This window comes from Pelodiscus sinensis, unplaced genomic scaffold, assembly GCF_049634645.1.
Source record: "Pelodiscus sinensis isolate JC-2024 unplaced genomic scaffold, ASM4963464v1 ctg114, whole genome shotgun sequence".
NCBI lineage: Eukaryota > Metazoa > Chordata > Testudines > Trionychidae > Pelodiscus > Pelodiscus sinensis.
The window spans coordinates 182924-202487 of record NW_027465902.1 but is presented as its reverse complement, the minus strand read 5'-3'; the positions used below and the strand labels follow the sequence as shown (position 1 = coordinate 202487).

The window sequence follows — 19564 nt, the reverse complement described above, 5'->3', positions numbered from 1 at the left end:
CGCTCTCTGAAACACGCGCTCTTGGAACAAGATGGCCTCTTTTGTGTGGCGCTAGAACTTATGGGGAAGTGCTATGCTCTGATTGACAGAGGGTGTCACGGGAAGCTCTTAGAGGGGTCACACGACCAGCTTCCGGTCTGGTCAACAGGTCCCAGAACTGCACCCCCCGAATGGTGAAAGCGATTTGTGGGGCGGTCCTACAGGGAAAAAAACCCTCCTGATTGGTAGAGGGAGGCAGGGTGAGTTCTTAGAGGGGTCACACAACCCACTGCTGGGCGGGTCATCCGGTCCTGGAACTGCCCCCCGATTGGTCAAAGCAGTTCACGAGGTGGTCCTACAGGGAAAAAAACCCCTCCTGATTGGTGGAGGGAGGTGGGGCGAGTTCTTAGAGGGGTCACATGACCCACTTCTGGGCGGGTCATCCGGTCCCAGAATTGCCCCCCCATTGGTCAAAGCGGTTCGCGGGGCAGTCCTACAGGGAAAGCCCTTTCTGATTGGTAGAGGGAGGCGGGGCAAGCCCTTAGAGGGGTCACATGACATCCCTTACTTCCGGTCACCTGCCGCGCTTGACCCCGGATGTATTACCCCCAAGGGCGGGACTTCCGGTGACCGGGGACGGGCCTAACGGGGGTCACATGACATCCTTTTTTACTTCCGGTCACCTGTCCCTCTCGACCCGGATGTACTACCCTCCAGGGGCGGGACTGCCGATGACAAGGGAGAAAGGACTTCCGGGGAGTCGGGGGGGGGGGGACTTCCGGGGTCAGGGAGCGGGGCTAATGTTTGATTGATGGTAGGGCCCTTATACTACTCCCTTACCCCATAGAGAGCTAGCAGATATAGCATTCAGTCACTGTAGCTGGCCGCATAGCACCAATGTCTCGCTTCCCACCCAAGTATATGAGGTGCAAGCTGGAAACAGAAGCTGGCACAGACAGAGCACATTGTCCTCCAGCAATCCCCAGTGAAGCAATGGATGTGACAAGGTAGCAGGAGCTCTTTGTTCTATTTGTCTGTGCTTCATTCCCCGAGCACTCATCCAGGTCAGATGTCTCTTAGGACCTGAGTTGCCACCAGCTGGACAATGGGACTTGGGTCATTCTGTAGGACCTGGAGAGCTGGAATTACAGAGAATATGACTCACTTTTCATATAGTCACCTATGCCTGCAGTAGCTGGAGATTTAGTACCAGTGAGTACCAAGCTACAGAAGCTCTCTGTACAAACAAAGCTTTAGGTTCCTCCATTGGGATCCTTCCAAGCTCCAAACTGAGATGGAGGAGGGGGGAGAGGGGAGACCCTGACCCTACCAGAAACTCATCCAATTGGAAGGTGCTCCATTGACTCAATAGCTTCTGCTTTTAAGTTATTTTACATCTCCTGACAGAAATAAATCTGATGGTGTGGAGTTTGGGGTAGCAAAAAGTGGCTCCCAGGGAGCCGATGGAGCCCAAAGAGTGGATCACACAGGTTGGGAAGAGGCATTGCCAGGATAGCCAGGAGATGCACTGACTTATATCACACTGGCTGCAGTTTCCTCCAGGTACGTCTACACCGCAAAGTTAATTCAAAATAACAGCTGTTATTTTGAATTAACTTTAATAGCATCTATACATGCAAACCGCTATTTCGAAATTAATTCGAAATAGCAGAGCGCTTAATTCAAATTTGGTAAACCTCATTCTACGAGGAGTAACACCAAATTTGAAATAGCTATTTCAAATTAAGTGCTGTGTAGACAATTAATTCAAAATAGGGGGCCTCCAGCCCTTCCCAGGGAGCCCTGGTGGCCACTCTGGGCACAACCAGGAAAACTTCCTCTCCTCTCCCCCTGGCCCCAGAGCCATTAAAGGGATAGACCCTGGCCCGTGCCAGATCCAAGCCTACCAGCCAAGAGCCAGCAGTGGCCACCGGGGCCCCTGAGCCAGTAGCCACAAAACGTGAGCCAGCAAGGCACTGGCAGCCAACCCTCCACTGCTCCTCAGGAGCAGTCTGCCAGCACCCAGGAGCCTGACAGGGGCTGGAGAAGGCGGGTGCCTTCCTGGTCCAGGGTGGAGATCATGGACCTTATTCAGGTTTGGGAGGGATGCCCCAGCATCCATGATCTCCGCACTAGACAGAGGAACACGGCCGTCAATGGCAGGATAGCTGCCAGCCTGGCCACCAAAGGCCACATGCGAACCCAGGAGCAGGTTTGCATGACAATCAAGTTGGTGCGGTGAGACCCCCAACCTTGGGCCCTGATCTTCCCTTCTCCTTTCTTCCCTTTGCTTCTCCCTTCCAACTTCCTCCTCCCAGGTTTCACCCTCCCCTCTCCCACCCACTCTATTCCTCTCTCCCACCTCCTTTTCCCAGTCTCCCCAGAGGTTCACCCTGTTGTTCAATAAACCCAGTTTCTATTTTTGAACATACATGTCTTTTATTTGACATCAGGAAGGGAGGCTAGGGAGGAGTAAGTAGATGGACGTGAGGGAGGAATGGGGCACGAGCCCCCGGTGGGGAGGACCGGGGTGGCTCTGAGGGCTCCTCGGGGTGGACACTCTCCTGCAGGGCCTCCTGGATCCTGACAGCCCCCCGATGGACTCCCCGGACGGTAGCCTGCAGCAAGTGCAGCTGGGCTGATGGCAACAACCCTACGAGACGCACCGGTGTGCCCAGGGGCAGCTCTGGCTCCATGTGGCCGAGTGCTGTGGTGTCCCGAGTGCAGGCACTCAGGGCACTCCAAGACAGGACTGCTTTGCTGTCCCTCATCGGGGTAGACAAGCGAGCGGGGAACCCTGAGAACTGTCTGTTTGGGGTAGGGGTACGGTCCCGTGAAGCACGGAGCTCAGTTAGCCTGAGGCAGCAGCCCCACACACTATGTCCTAACCCGATGCCCTGCCAGCACTGGTTCCGGCCAGCCTGAACTTCGGTTCAGGGTCCACTCAGTGTGGACGCGCTATTTCAAAATAACAAAATGCTATTTTGAAATAGGTTTTGTGTATAGATGCATAATTCGAATTAGCTTAATTCGAATTAACTATTTCGAATTAAGTTAACTTGAATTAACGCTGTAGTGTAGACGTACCTCTTTCAGAGCAGACTAAAGCTGAATCTGTCCTTTGATGTGTGGCTGATGCACTTCACACCTGTGGTATCAGTTACTGCTTGCTTGTCAGCTAAATTTCTTTATAACTCACTAATGAATAGGATTTCACCTGTATTTGTTACTTACAGGTCAACAGATGTTCCATGTCCAGCCATTTCATATTCTTGGTGTCCGTATGTTCCAGGATGATGCCTAAATAAGCAGTGTAAAATAAACATCAATAAAAAACCTTCTCTTGTTAAGTGCAAGGTGATAACATTGGCCCTTTGGCTTCTATTGTGGGTCTAAGGTGAGCTGTAGGCAAGAAAATACTAGAAAAGTTTAGCGTCCACACTGAAGAGAATAAGAGAAAAAAATTAAGAATGTTTACATAAAACCTCATTTGCTTTAAACAATCTATGTTCCTCTTGCCGCTGCTGTCAGTTATTGGAGATATACTAGGATAGTGTATTAATCTAGTGGTGTGAACAAAGGGCTGGGGCCAGGAATAAGTGCGTACTAAGCAAGGATCTCACATGGATAAATTAATTAGGCCACAATGCTTGCCTGGCTTGCATGGGTGTGCTAAGGAAAGGATGGCACAGGGCCAAAGGGGAGGAATCTAGTGCTTCCTGGGCAAGGCAATCAGGAACCTGCAACAGCAGGCACTGTGTGGCGGTGGCCTGCCTACCTCCCAGTGATGAAGCACCAGTAAGGAACAGTGAACAACACTGAGCTTAGGTCTATAGTTTGAGTCCACACTAACTCTGACTACTAAAAATAGAGTGCAGGTCAGATGACAGAAGCAGTCGGAGGAGCTAGCCACCTTGAGAACAGACTTTTGGGTTTGGATGGGATCATCCTTGGAATAGTTAACCCCTCCTGCTACTCCTGCCACGGCTACTCTATTTTTAGCACACTAGTTTGATCGGAGAATAAACATACCCTACGTGACAGTGTGCCAGCCTCTGCTACTAAATGACTGCGCCATCTCAAAGCATTCTATTGCAAATTACAAATTCCTCCTAACACCACACTGGAGAAGTAGGAGAACATTAACATCTCCATTTATGCATGAGAAGTCACAGCACGGAGAGATTAATAGTAGCTCAGTGCTGCACACAGGGACTTTTTCTGTCTACCTCAAAGGGAATACCAAAAGGGACACGGCACACTTTCTCTCACCAGCTAACTTGGCTGCAACTGCCCGGATCTCTTCCCAGCTGCTGCGGAAGTATGTGATGGTGGTTTTGTAAAAGTTCTCCAGTAGCTCAGCCTTCTCTTTGGCCTAGAGAAAATCAGGGACACATGAGCTCTCTCTGGCTAGAAATGCCCTTTGACTGCCAACACATGCCTTTACAAACCACAAGTAAACAGTCTGTGTTCCTCTTGCCACTGCTGTCAGTTATTGGACTCACTCAGACTTTTTTTTTAATTTAAACAAGTAAATAAAAGAAAGGACAGGAGGCTGTGTAGAAGTGGGGAAAGTGGGAATCTATGGCAGATTTACATTCCTCTCACCCTCAGTCCTGTATCCCACTCTAATAGGGTACGTCTACACTACAACGTTAATTCGAACTAACTTAGTTCGAATTACTTAATTCGAACTAAGCTAATTCAAACTAACGGATCTAGACTAAAAAACTAGTTCGAATTAGCATTTTACTAATTTGAACTAGCATGTCCACATTAAGTGGACCCTGAACCGGGCTTAAGGATGGCCGGAAGCAGTGCCGGCAGGGCATCAGAGGAGGACTTAGAGCGTGGAGATGCTGTCTCAGGCAAGCCGAGGGCTGTGCTTAAAGGGTCCCAACCCCCACCCCGGACAGACAGTTCTCAGGGGTGCCCCGCTTGCAAAGCAGTCTTGGCTTGGAGTGCCCAGAGTACCCACACTGGGCACATCACAGCACTTGGCCATCAGACCGGCTGCACTTGCTGCAGCCTGCCATCTGGGGAGATGGGGCAATTGGGGGGCTGCAGGAGAGCTTCCACCCCAAAAGCCCGCAGAGCCAGCCCAGTCCTCCCCATCGGGGGCGCGTACCCCATTCCTCCCTCAACTCCTTCCCCTTACCCTTCCCTAGCCCCGCTTCTTGATGTACAAAATAAAGGACAATTGTGTTCAAAAATGGAATCTGTCTTTATTGAACAAAACTGGGGGAGACTGGGAAAAGGGGGTGGGAGAGGGGAAGAGAGAGGGTGGCAGAGGGGAGGGCAACTAAAATGATCAGGGGTTGGGAACAGGTCTCATATGAAGAGAGGCTAAAGAGACTGGGACTGTTCAGCTTAGAAAAGAGGAGACGGAGGGGGGACAGGATAGAGGTCTCTAAAACCAGGAGTTGGGTGGAGAGGGTGCATACAGAAAAGTTCTTCATTAGTTCCCATAAAGAAGGACTAGAGGACACCAAAGGAAAGGAATGGGTAACAGGCTTCAAACTAGTAACAGAAAGTTGTTCTTCACAAAGCACAGAGTCAACCTGTGGAACTCCTTGCTGCAGGAGGCTGTGAAGGCTACAACTAGAACAGAGTTTAAAGGGAAGTGAGATCAAGCCATGGAGGTTGGGTCCATGGAGTGGTATTAGCCAGGGGGTAGGAGTGGTGTCCCTGCCCAAAGTTTGTGGAAGGCTGGAGAGGGATGGCACGAGACAAATGGCTTGGTCACTGTCTTCGGTCCATCCCCTCCAGGGTCCCTAGGGTTGGCCGCTGTCGGCAGACAGGCTACTGGGATAGATGAACCTTTGTTCTGACCCAGGATGGCCATTGTAAGCTCAGGGCTCAGGGTCGGGGGTCTCAGTGGACCACCTTGATTTTCATGCACTCCTGCTCCTGGGTGGCCAGGCTGGCAGCTCTCCTGCCCTAGCCGGCCACCTTCCTGTGCCTAGTGTGGAGATCGTGGACGAGGTCCACGATGTCTGCACTAGCCCAGGAGGGAGCCCACCTTTTGCGGTCCCGGGCAAGCTCCCGGGAGCCGCCAGCCTGGTCCCGGGAAGAGGGGGAGGGCTGGGGGGCATCGGGTGGGTGGCTCGATCCGCACCAGGTGCAGGGTCTGCTGGCTGGGTGCTGGCAGGCTTGCACCTGGCACGGGCACCGTAGCCAGCCCGTGCCCCTTTTAGGGGTCCGGGGCCGGGAGGGGGGCATAGAGTTTCCCTGGTGTTGGCCGGAGTGGCCACCAGGGAAAGCTGGGGAGGGCTAGCCTCCCACTAGTTCGCATTAAGGGGCTACACAGCCCTTAATTCGAACTAGTAAATTTGAACTAGGCTTAATCCTCGTGGAATGAGGATTACCTAGTTCGAACTAAGCGCTCCGTTAGTTCGAATTAAATTCAAACTAACGGAGCGCTAGTGTAGCGCCTATGAAAGTTAGTTCGAACTAACGTCCGTTAGTTCAAACTAACTTTGTAGCGTAGACATACCCATAGATACTTACATTGCCCATCACACATTCCCCCTGCTTCTACACCACAAGCCTATGCTGTCAATAATCTCATATAATTCTATAGGTCACTCACAAGGTGTCTGCAGATATCCATCTGGAGCTCCTCAGGGTTCAGCTCGGTTCTCCAACTAAGATGCTCATTAAGTATAGTTTGGAGCCTCTTCAGTCCCAAAAATGGGGCACAGAGATGAAATGTAGCTCTGCACTCCTGAAAAAGAGGGTTGCACCATTGAATTGTTCCATAACACGTATTGTGCTCATTCAAATGGAACTCATGTCCTTGACTGCTCATCTACCCCAAGAATAAAAGGGATTCCCCTGAAGTAATCGACAGAAAATATGCCAGCATGACTTTAATAGGGGGAAAGGGATTCTACTTCTGGAGTATTGCATCCAATTCTGGGCACCCCATTACTTAAAAAATGTTGATACATTGGAGAAAGTCCAATGGAGGGCAACAAAAATGATTAGGAGGCTGGAACACATGATTTACAAGGAGAGGCTGAGGGATTTGGGATTATTTAATCTTCAGAAGAGAAGAGTGAGGGGAGCTTTGATAGAAGGCTTTAACTACCTGAAGGGGGATTTCAAAGAGGATGGAGAGAGGCTGTTCTCAGTGGTACTAGATGACTGAATGAGGAGCAATGGTCTCAAGTTCCAGTGGGGGAGGTCTAGGTTGGATATTCGGAAAAACTATATTACTAGGAAGGTGGTGAAGCACTGGAATGGGTTACCTAGGGAGGCAACGGAACCTCTAAATCTAGAGTTTTCAAGTCCTAGCTTGACAAAGCCCTGGCTGGGATTGTTTAGTTGAGGCTGGTGCTGTTTTGGGCAGGAGGTTGGACTCAGTGACCTCCTGAGGTCTCCTCCAAACCTATGGTTCTATGATTTTATAATACTGAAAACTGGAGATAGCAGCAATGTTTTTTCAGAACAGATGTAGCTATGAAAGCTGCTTCACTAGGCATAGCTGTGGTCTTTCCTCTGTTGTGGGGAGGCAGGAACGTGGGGTGCAGAGATAGGCAGGAATGAACTCTTGGGATCAGACCCATGACCTATCCTGAACTCCAGTGAGACAACCCTGGCTGCTAAGGACCAGCCTGTCTGGGATTGACTCAAAAGGAGGGCAATGAACTGAGGGAAGAATTTAGGTCTCAACTGCGGGAAGGAATAGCAGAGCTCCCCTGGCATCAGGAGGAAGATTCTTTTTGCTTAGTAATTAAGTCACTGTCATTCTTACCATTGAAACCTCAGGGCTTGGATCTTGCAGGTGCAGCAGAAGCATGACCCAGCTCTGTCTAACCTGCTTGGCAAAATAGTCCTTCCATTTTCTCTTTGCAGAGCCGGCCAGGATACCAAACAGGACAAAGGCCAATGCACGAAGAGTGTTGTCCTCCTATAGCCAAGAAAGCCACACAGGTTGGTAACGAAGAAATAACCACATCATGTATCTAGCACAGCTGTCTCTTCTACATTAGGGTAGAGTGATTCCAACTACAGAAGTTTAGAAGAACTGGAATTAATCAAGTTTGGGCCAAATGTGTTGATTCATCAAAATACTTTGAAGACAGTTCAATTTTGACAAAATTCTTCCAGAAGCCAAGTAGGGGTACTTGGTCAGCTTCTTGGTGACCCATCTAGCAGGCTAACTGGGATCTTGGGCTTCCTGGCCCTCACCTTCAGAACAGCCTGTCTGGCAGGCTGACAAGGAGCCAGGAAATGTGCACCCTGGCACCTCTAATTCCCAGTGTTTCCAGGTTCCCTGTCTCCAGCATAGTCTGCCAGTAGACTGCCCTCAGGCAAGGCTCCCAGTAGAGCTGGGTTGAGAATAGTATTACTGTTTCACAAAGAGTTTTGAAATTTGGGCTGGGGGGTGTGTCCCCCAAATAGGAACAAAACCAAAATTTGAAATCTCAAACTTCTCTGCAAAATGGAATAATTTCAACCATCTGACATAAAAATCGTATGGAGCAGGCCCAAAACAATCTATTACACCCTGTATGCCCATTTTCCTTGTTATGCAGCTACCTAATCTAGTATTCATACTTCCTTTGCCATTCTCATTGGAAATAAAGATGAACAGAAGGGTGAGACTGAAGGAACAGGGATGGCATCCTCATTTTCTTAATTCTCTGCTCCTCCATAAAACACATCTCTTCCCTAAGGCCTAAAATCACTTCATTCTGACATGAACAATGCCCAGTGAGGACACATCATGCATTGTAAATGGAGCCTCATCAATGTCAGCTGAACTGGGGTTGAAGGCTTCTGTTCACGTACATTATCGAAGTACTTCCGGATCTGTGTGGTGAGGTCTCTGAAGGAAGAACCTATGTCCTTCCCTTTCAGCTCCTTCAGGACTTTGGCCAGTGCCTTCATGCTTTCGACAACGACTTCAGAACTGAAAGTGTCTTCTAAAGTCCTGATCAGTGCCTCCAGAAGAAACTTCTTGTACTTTTTCACCTGTTCAGACGTATGACATTAAAAAACACTTTCCACTAACCACATTTCTAATATGTTTTTTTAGCAATTATGAAGCAGTGGGAATTTCATCTGCCCCCCTAGCTATATTTTACATCAGGTACTAGCTACAATAAGCCAAACTCTGTGCCATATTACACCTATGTAATCCTATTAGATTTCTAATTACTTAGATTTGAAGGCCAAAAGGGACCATTGTGATCATTCAGTCTGACCTCCTTCACAACACAGAACCTCCCCAAAATAATGTCTGTTTGACTAGAGCACCTCTTTTAGAAAAACAGCCCATCTTGTTTTTAAAGTTGCTACTGATAGAGACCCCACCACAACCCTTGGTAAATGGTTCCAATGATTAAAATTACCATTAAAATGTATGCCTTACTAGCAGTCTGAATTAGTTTAGCTTCATTCCCTCCCACCATTGAATCTAAAGGCACATTTTCTAGCCCTTTGAAAATTCTTGTGACTCTTCTCCAATTTATCAGCATCCTTCTTGAATTGCAGGCATGATCCTGACATAGTATTCTAGCAGTTCTCACACCAGTGCCATAAGCAGAGGTAAAATAACTTCTTTATTCTTATTCAGAATCCCTCTGTCTATGCCTCTGAGGATCACCTCAGCTCTTTTGGTCACAGCTTTGTACTGGGCGCTTACGTTCAGCTGATTATCTATCATGATTTGAGTTTTTTAGTGTCTCTGTTTCCTGGAATAGAATCTCTCTCATCTTGGAAATAAAGCCTACACTCTTCATTCCTAGGAGTATACATTTACATATGATCATATTAAGTACATATTGTTTCCTTATGCCCAGCTTACCAAGGGAACAAACCTGCTGTGTATTGACTGCAAAGAGGTTCCAGGGGTATGAGAGAGCAGAAGTTGGCCTAGTGCATTGTGCATGGCCTCTGTAAATCCTGAGCAATTGTTTCCTTTAGTTTCTCTAGTTATGCTGCATTGTATTCAGTATTCTATCTTACCTTCTCAGGTGCCCCATAGACTAAATTGCCTAGGCCTCTTACAGCCATTTGACGGACAATGCTGTTATTGTCACGTGACCTTTCTTCTAAGATATGTAAGACAGACTTAAGGATCTTCTTCTCCCTGAGTATGGGATCAGTCATTAGCTGAAAGAAAATCAACATGTCCATTAGCTCTAATATGTTCATTAAGATAGCGAATATAATTTGAGGAGACACGTAATACACTGTAATTTATTATTCTATATGAATGAGTACTGTGTTAAAAACATGGATTTTTCCTTTTAGGCGCTATAATGGGTGATTGCTCATCCCTTGAAAGCCTCTCAGTGACTGCATTTGATACCACAGTCCTTTTCTCTCCCAGGTGCATCCTGCCAGTCGATCTTAGTGAGTCTTCCATGGCTCAGCCCTCTGGCCAAGTCCCAAAGTCCAAACAAATGCCTTTTAGGTCCTGTTGCCCTCACTAGGGTCTTCAGCCCCAACTCTGGACCCTTTATATTCTGTTCTTTGTTCAACCTCTCCATAAGCCTTGTCCCCTTCATCGGGTTTATGCCACTGGGGAACCTGGGCCTGCCCACTACTCTTGGTTCCAACCTAGAAATAGCAGCGAGTCATTGCTTCATTTCAGTTCATTGCTACTTTTTCCTTGGGTTCTTCCTATGGGGCCACTTTCAGTTTCTCCCTCTAATTATATGTTGAAGGCTCGTAAGGACTCTCTCTCTGCAAATTCAGCTTCAGAAAATGCTGCCTGAAATAAACCCCTGTGAATTGGTTTGGCCAGAGAATAGCATCCTTTCTTGGCCCTCCACTTCCTGAAAGGAACTGACCTAATAAAGCCCTGTAGCTCCATATATCTGAGCCAGCTGGGCTCTGATTGGCAGCTTTCATGAGGCCTCTCTAGGCAGACCTTGAAAACCCACGTTTGTGACTCCTTTCCTAGGTGGGGTGTAGAAAGATTTTGGGGCACAAACAGATTCCTAGAACCACCAGATGAGCCTCTAAAATAGCGACTTAGCGTAAATGTGAAATATGACACAGACGTTATAGCAAGGCTGTGGAGAGGGAGGATGCTCCAGTAGTTAGCAGCCTAGGACTTAGGAGGTTCCAGTTCAATTTCCTGCACCCTCAAAGACTTCCTAGATGATGTTGGGCAAGTCACTTAGGCCTTCTGTGCATCAGTTTCCTCTTTGCAAAATGGGACTAATAGTGTTTCCCTGCCTCACAGGGGTATTGTAGGGATACATACTTTTAAAGAGTTTTGAGGCACTCAGATACTACATTATCATTTTGAAGTACTCAGATAATACAAGTTTCTAAAAGGATGTTTTAAGGAAGATGGAGAAAAATTGTTCTCCTTGGCCTCTAAGGATAGGATAAGAAGCAATGAGCTTAAATTACATCAAGGGAAGTTTAGGTTGGACAGCAGGAAAAACGTCCTGCCTGTCAGGGTGGTTAAACCCTGCAATAAATTGCCTCAGGAGGTTGTGGAATTTGCATCACTAGAAATATTTAAAAGCAGGTTAGACAAACACCTGTCAGGGATGATCTAGACTGTGCTTGGTCCTGCCGTGATGGCTGGGGATTGGACTCGTAGACCTCTCAAGATCCCTTCCAGTTCTAATGTTCTATGAATCTATTATTCTACATTAATGAGAATCTAAGATAGATGTTAATGTATTTGTATGTTGCTTATTTTATAGTATTAGGACACTAGATTCATTTAGAAGATTTGCTGAGCTAGGCCAAAATCAGGAGCTGTTGGTTAGTATTAGCCCTAGGAATTGTCAGAAAAGGTCTAGTCATTCAAATTCTATGGCTACATCTACATTGGCATGATTTTGCGCAAAAGCAGCTGCCTGTCTACACTGGCAGGGAGTTCTTGCACAAGAACACTGACATTCTAATGTCTAAAATCAGTGCTTCTTGCGCAAAAACTATGATGCTCCCGCTCAGGAAAAAGCCCTCCTGTGCAACTGTTCTTGCGCAAGAGGCCAGTGTAGACAGGCCACATTAATTTCTTGTGCAAGAAAGCCCAATGGCTAAAATGGCCATCGGAGCTTTCTTGCGCAAGAGAGCGTCTACACTGGCACGGATGATTTTGCAGAAAAGCGCCTCTTAGCGCAACAGCACATGCCAGTGTAGACGCTCTCTTGCGCAAATATTCTAACGCAAAAACTCTTGCGTTAAAAGTATGGGTATGTCTACAGTACAAAGTTAATTCGAACTAACAGCCGTTAGTTCAAATTAACTTTAATAGCGGCTATACATACAAACTGCTAGTTCGAATTTAAATCGAACTAGCGGAGCGCTTAATTCGAACTAGTAAACCTCATTCTACGAGGAGTAACGCCTCGTTCGAATTAAGTAGTTCAAATTAAGGGCTGTGTAGCCACTTAATTCGAACTAGTTGGAGGCTAACCCTAATCAGGTTGCCCTGATGGCCACTCTGGGCCAAACCAGGGAAACTTTTCTGCCCCTCTCCCAGCCCCAGAGCCCTTAAAGGGGCATGGTCTGGCTACAGTGCCTGTGCCAGTGGCAAGCCTGCCAGCACCCAGCCAGCAGAACCTGCACCTGGCATGGCATGAGCCAGCCACCCGCTGCCACCCAGCCCTCAGCCTCTTCCCAGGACCAGGCTGGCGGCTCCTAGGAGCCTGCCCAGGGCCACAAGAGGCGCCCGCCTGGTCTAGTGCGGAGATCGTGGACATTATCGAGGTTTGGGGGGGGAGGCCTCCAGCGTCCACGACCTCCACACTAGGCACAGGAATGCAGCCGTCTAGGGCAGGATAGCTGCCAGCCTGGCCACCAAAGGCCACATCCAAACCCAGGAGCAGGTTTGCATGAAAATCAAGTTGTTCCAGTGAGACCTCCCGACCCTGAGCCCTGCACTTAGAACATAAGAACATAAGAATGGCCGTACTGGGTCAGACCAAAGGTCCATGTAGTCCAGTAGCCTGTCTGCCGACAGCGGCCAACACCAGGTACCCCAGAGGGGATGGACCGAAGACAATGACCAAGCGATTTGTCTCGTGCCATCCATCTTCAGCCTTCCACAAACAGAGGCCAGGGACACCATTCCTACCCCCTGGCTAATAGCACTCCACAGACCCAACCTCCATGAATTTATCTAACTTCTCTTTAAACTCTGTTATAGTTCTAGGCTTCACAGCCTCCTGTGGCAAGGAGTTCCACAGGTTGACTATAAGAAGAACTTTGTGTGAAGAAGAACTTTCTTTTATTAGTTTTAAACCTGATGTCCATTCATTTCATTTGGTGTCCTCTAGTCCTTATATTATGGGAACTAATGAAGAACTTTTCTTAATGCACCCTCTCCACACCACTCATGATTTTATAGACCTCTATCATATCCCCCCCCAGTCTCCTCTTTTCTAAGCTGAAAAGTCCCAGTCTCTTTAGCCTCTCTTCATATGGGACCTGTTCCAAACCCCTAATCATTGTACTTGCCCTTTTCTGAACCCTTTCCAAGGCCATATCTTTTTTGAGGTGAGAAGACCACATCTGTACACAGTTCTGAAGATATGGCGTACCATAGGTTTATACTTCCCCTCCTCCTTCTTCCCCTGGCTTCCCCCTTCCAGCTCCCTCCTCCCAGGTTTCCACCTCCCCTCTCCCACCCTCTTCCTTCCCCTCTCCCACCTCCTTTTCCCAGTCCCCCAGAGGTTAATCCCCCCCACCCCCAGTTTTGTTAAATAAAGAGAGTTTCTATTTTTGAACACGTGTCCTTTATTTTTTACATCAGGAAGAAGGGGCTCGGGAAGGGTAAGTGGAAGGAGGTGAGAGAGGAATGGGGCACGAGCCCCCGATGGGGAGGACTGGGGTGGCTCTGCGGGCTCCTCGGGGTGGAAGCTTTCCTGTAGGGCCTCCTGGATCCTGATAGCCCCCTGATTGACCTCCCCCGGATGGCAGCCTGCGGCAAGTGCAGACGGGCTGATGGTCGAGTGCTGAAATGTGCCGAGTGTGGGCATTCAGGGCACTCCAAGACAGGACTACTTTGATGTCCCCATCGAGTTAGACATGCAAGCGGGGAATCCTGAGAACTGTCTGTCCGGGGTGGGGGTCAGGTCCTTTTAAGCACAGCCCTCGGCTAGCCTGAGGAAGCAGCTCCACACCTTAAGTCCTAACCTGATGCCCTGACGGCACTGGTTCTGGCCAGCCTTAACTTCGGTTCAGGGTCCGCTCAATGTGGACATGCTATTTCGAATTAGCAAAATGCTAATTCGAATTAGTTTTTAGGTCTAAATGCACTCATTCGAATTAGCTTATTTCAAATTAACTAATTTGAATTAAGTTAATTCGAATTAGTGCTGTAGTGTAGACATACCCTATTTGCGCAAAATCTTGCCAATGTAGACGTAGCCTATCTATATCTTTCTCACTCTCTCTTAACCAGCAACTAGAATAGGCGGCTAGGCTAGGCTAGTATAGGCCCCAAAAATAACAAAGAGAAAATGATTAAGAAAGGTGTAATGACGTTCCTTATGAGATTTCCTTATAAAGGACACATTCTACTATCTAAAATTAATTCCTATGAACTGAACTGTACAACTCCTCAGAGAAAGGTAAACAACAGATAACAGCCTAATGGTGGAACTGCTCATACCTGAGCAAAGAAAGCTGTGCTGGTGACTCGCTGGTTTTCTGATGGGGAATTTACCCAGGGAAGGAGGCTCTGTATGATCTCCACTGTTATTAGTCCAGATCTTTGCAGAACCCTGGAAGACAAAAGGAACCACTTATGGGGCAGACTGTGCACTTCAATAGCTTAGCTGCTATGACCATACAACTCTAAAACCTACGCATGGAAGCTCTGTGTTTCTCACCCAGGGCACCCCGCACAAAGCTATACCTGAAAGTTCCCTGTCAGTCACTCTATTTGTTGCTGATCCCTGAGGATGAAGTGCTGTCTCCTAGATCTCTTACCTCACCAGCAAACACACCCCCTCGTGGTGAGTCTGCAGATTTTCAAGAAGCATCCAAGTTTTCTGCTTCCAGAGAGTTCTTATCAGCTTCTCATTCATAGCCTTGAGAAGCACAGCCTCTAATGCTTCAATAGAAAGCCTGGGGGAAAAGAGGCACAGAACTGTAGTAACCAATAGAAAGGCACAGCCTAAGCAGTCAGGAAACCCGAGTTACTTGTCAGGTCTGTTGTTCATTGACAGTTCATCCATTGACAGTGTCCTGGGGACCACTGTTTTTGGAAGGACTTAATTCCAGGAGGTATTTCAGTCTCATACATCTCATATTACTAGTGTTGCTATGGACAATATTTTGCAGTCACTTTCTCCTATCTGCAAGGTGTATGGGCACTAGCACAGTACAGTAATATGGAAAAAATACACAACCAGACCCCAAAAGCTGGGACACAGAGAGATTAGTGATCACTAATGGATATTTTGGGGCCCTATGTCCAGCGAGATGTGACAGGGTGCTGAGAGCTTGTACTTGGGGTCAGCACTCTGGTAACTACTAGTACTAATTAGCTTCCCCAGAGAAAGCCTAATTGGATAGAAATGTACCTGATTGCCTGGCTAGAGTGGGGCTATAGAATCAACAAACCTATTATCCCATTAATAAGGAATCTGCCTAAAGGGACATCCACAGGAGTTTTTGAGGGAAACAGAGAGCAAAAGAGACAAAATGCTAGAGGCATCTAGATAGACTTATGTGTAGTGCTGTGGAGGAGCCGGTGGTCGTGGTACATGTAGGTCTCAATGACATAGGGAAGGGTAGGAGAGATGTCCTGGAGGCCAAATTTAGGTTGCTAGGAAAGAGACTGAAATCCAGGACCTCTATGGTGGCATTCTTGGAAATGCTTCCAGTTCCATGCGCAGGACCAGGTAGGCAGGCAAAGCTTCAGAGTCTCAATGCGTGGATGAGACGATGGTGTAGGGAAGAGGGGTTTGGATTTATCAAGAACTGGGGACACTTTTGGGAGAGGGGGAGCCTATACAGGAAGGATGGGCTCCACCTAAACCAGGGTGGAACCAGACTACTGGCACTAAACATTTAAAAGGCTGTAGAGCAGTTTTTAAACTAAGAGATGGGGGAAAGCCGATTGGTGGGGAGATGCACGTAAATCGCAGGGAGACTTCTCTTAGAGGAGAATCCGTTGATAGAGATTCTCTAAGCTGTAGTCAGAAAGAGAGGACAAAGAGACTGAGGCCTGAGGAGGCCTAGATAGTAGTGTTTGTGTTGCCAGAGCTTGGTGGTTTCAGGGAACTGACCTATAGCAAGCACAAACAAGACTTTCTCATATTAAAAGCAGGTGATGGTAAGGTGCCTCATAACCCTGAGAACTCCTGGGGAGTGTCACACAAATGTACTGGGATTCTCTTTGTTTTGCTCCCTTTCTTCTAATTACCTGCAAGGGTTGCCCTCACATAGTTGTTGTCCTTTTCTAAATAACCTCTTTCGGCTGCTCATCCTGGGCAAAGGCATCTTTTGTCCTAGGGTTTGGCTGATCTGCTGCAGAAGAAAAGTGAACAACTCCGGGAACAGCTCCTGCACAGTTTTGCTCAACTGCAATGCTGACACCACTTCAAAGATGGCACATGTTGCCTGAAAGGAGAGCATGGTAAAAGAAGAGGTCTCTTCCTAACACTATCACACGCTCTCCCCTTCTGATACCTGCTGGACTAAATTCTCACTCCTGTCACTAACTTGATGAATGACCGAGAGCAATTCACTCCATGTGTGCCTTAGCATCCCATATCTGTAAAAATGTGTAGGACCTATCAAGGCATGTTATGAGTTGCACAAAACATTTGCAAAGCACTGTAAGAAATCTGATTCAAAGACTTTCTAATTGCCAGATATTATTAAGTGAATCAGCCACATACTCTAAATCTGCCATCTGTTGTTCCACAGAAAGCACAGCTGGAATCCAGGAAACAGGACTTCAGAAAAGAAGTGCCCATATGACAATATTATACCACTCATCTAGCTTTCCATCAGCATGTTTGTCACAAGGCAGAGAAATACATGTCTGTCATCTAACTTACTGTGAGAGGTTCAGCAGCTGCTAAATGCAGGTCAGTTTCTGTCTCTGAGGTCATGCTTCCTTCTTGGCTTGTTGGAGTCTTTATTCTTTCTATTAGGACCTTCAGGACTTGAGGGGCGAGCAAGGGATCTGTCCCCAGAGATCTCCACAGCTCAGTGGTGTCACTGCAATTTAACATAAGTTATATGTGACCCCTGGAGACTTTTGTGGCTCTGACTATATGCATCATATTCAAGTAAAGAACACATTTTCTCCTTGACTATGATCAGGGCTCACCAGCCGCGCTGTCCGGCGATCTGCGCATGCACAGATCGCCCGAACCCGGCTCTTCCAGGTTACAATCTACACGCCATGGGTGAGTAGATTGTATTATTTGTCAAGCCCTGCCTATGATGAGCAAGTTCAGAGTGCTGTCCTCCTTATATGGTCCTCATGTTTTACATATTGAGTTTCTAGTTACAGAACTAAGTTAAGTTACATTTCAGGTTACATTTCTACAGTGCATGACTATTTTGGGATCCTGGAGGTATCCCGAAATAGCTACCTCACATTTACACAAGCAGCCCGTTATTTTGAAATATTTTTCAAAATAATGGGCACACTATTTTGCCATCCCAATAAACTTTGTTGCATGAGGGATAAGGGATGGCTTGAAATAGCACATTATTTCGACATTTGGTGCTGTGTAGAAGCGCCACATTTCAAAATAGGCTATGCAAAATATGATACGCAATTTGCGGAGTGCAAATTGTGCATCTTATTTCAAGTTTAGGGTGCTGTATAGACACAACCTTAGCCTTACTGCACCATAACCATTAATGCTAGACTTCAGAAGGAAAGGACACAGAGCTCTAATCACAGTTCCTGTTTTCCTACTTCTCAGTAGATATGGAATCATGAGCATGTGATGCCCAAAGATCTAGGGCCTGGGAGACAAGTTGAAGAAAGAAAAATGATCTTCCTACTAACTGGATGTACAACTATGAGAACAAATATTTGTGGCTAGCCCATGACCTCTTCACAAATGGCATTCCCTGGCCTCTATTTGCCAGAATGGGCATGTTCTGTTCACTCCCTATGGGGCACCTGGCATTGGCCACTGTCTGAAGACAGGATCCTGGGCTAGATGGACATTTGGTCTGACCCACTACAGCCGTTCTTATGTTCTTAGATTCCAGCACAGATGACTGATAATTCAGCTAGGGATGTTTGAATGAAATGATAGATATGCTTACCGCCCTGTCTTTAAGTACCAAGAATGACAACTCCATTCCAGCAGCCATACCCTTCCTGATACCAAAAGCCTGGTGCCCTATCCTTGCTAATCAGCCAGGAATTTGGATTTGAAGCTTTCATGCTACCAGAAAACGAACAGTCACTGGCAATTTCCAGGGTGATGTTAGTTCAGGGGTCTGGAGAGGCAAAAGTCCACTCCAGTGATGCCAGTAAAGGGAAGTCTTTAGGATGCCAAAGCAACTATTAATTAATGGAAACAGAATGAAACTTAATTTCTCCCTGCACCCACCTTGACATGGTCTTGGACCTTTCTGCAGAAAGACCCAAGCTATTAACCTTTAGGAATTATCTCAAACTGTCTGTGGCTTAAATGAAGCCTTACATCTTCCAGTGAAGCTGTGGGATCCATGGTTACCAAAATGAACACTGTAAGGAGCAGTATATACCTGTCCATCGGCAGACGTTTGATGAGGAGGCTGAAGATCACTGCCTCTAGGTGATGGTGAGCTAGAATGGACACTGCCTCCACCAGGAACTGCCTCAAGCTACCCTGCTTGATGGTAGGCATACGAATATATATTCTACTCAGGATGTCTGGCACCTGGACAGAATAAAACCAGAAAAAATGTCCCTTTTCCATTCTCTCCATTCATTCTGCAGAGCCAAAACGTTTATTTAGTCGTTTAGCAATTTGCTGTTCTTGTAGAAAATCCTCCCTTCAAAAAACAAGTATTTCGACATGGCTGCATAGATTTAACCCACAAACATTATGCATATCTCTGCCCATACCTGGCTGCAACACCGGGTTAAGACATGCTGAGGCCCTAAGCTATGTCAAGTTAAAGAGGCCTCATTGCATTTCCAAAAAAACATGTATTATTCTAACAGAAAGGACAATGAAAATAGAAATAATAAAGTTATCTATCTATCTATCTATCTATCTATCTATCTATCTATCTATCTATCTATCTATCTATCTATCTATCTATCTATCTATCTATCTATCTATCCATAGGCAAAGAGGCAAGTAAAAACTAGTAATTTGGGGGTATTTTTAGAGACCCCTCATTATCTGAGGCCCTAAGATGTAGTTCACTTAGCTTGTCTCTTGGGGCCGGATATTCTCTTTTTGCATTTTACTCGGAGTCTAATTTTTCCAAGCCTTTCATGGCTGGAAACTGTGACAACAAGATAGACAAATAATCAAGCATCTTCCTTTTCCCTTGGGGTACGGCTACACTAGCTCGTTAGTTCGAGCTAGGTAGGGTAATGAGGGCAAGCAGAGTTGCAAATGAAGCCCAGGATTTAAATATCCCAAGCTTCATTTGCATGTTCCCGGGTGCTGCCATT

The 19564-nt window shown here is 47.0% G+C and overlaps 1 protein-coding gene across 2 annotated transcripts; it reads right to left on the bottom strand.

The window, feature by feature from the left end:
- Positions 1 to 802: 802 nt before the first annotated feature.
- Positions 803 to 18811, bottom strand: LOC142824399 (maestro heat-like repeat-containing protein family member 2B). 2 transcript variants are annotated; one of them, XM_075916306.1, is made up of 7 exons: positions 18661 to 18811; positions 16980 to 17142; positions 16340 to 16536; positions 14899 to 15036; positions 14579 to 14690; positions 3214 to 3279; positions 803 to 1118 (listed from the first exon to the last, which is right to left on the bottom strand). In XM_075916306.1, exons 1-6 carry the CDS (start codon positions 18780 to 18782, stop codon positions 3244 to 3246), a joined length of 768 nt encoding a protein of 255 aa, XP_075772421.1. In that variant the 5' UTR covers positions 18783 to 18811; the 3' UTR covers positions 803 to 1118; positions 3214 to 3243. The 2 variants fall into 2 exon arrangements, with proteins under 2 accessions (XP_075772421.1, XP_075772420.1); XM_075916305.1 differs by lacking the exons at positions 803 to 1118; positions 3214 to 3279 and adding an exon at positions 9791 to 10104.
- Positions 18812 to 19564: the final 753 nt, after the last annotated feature.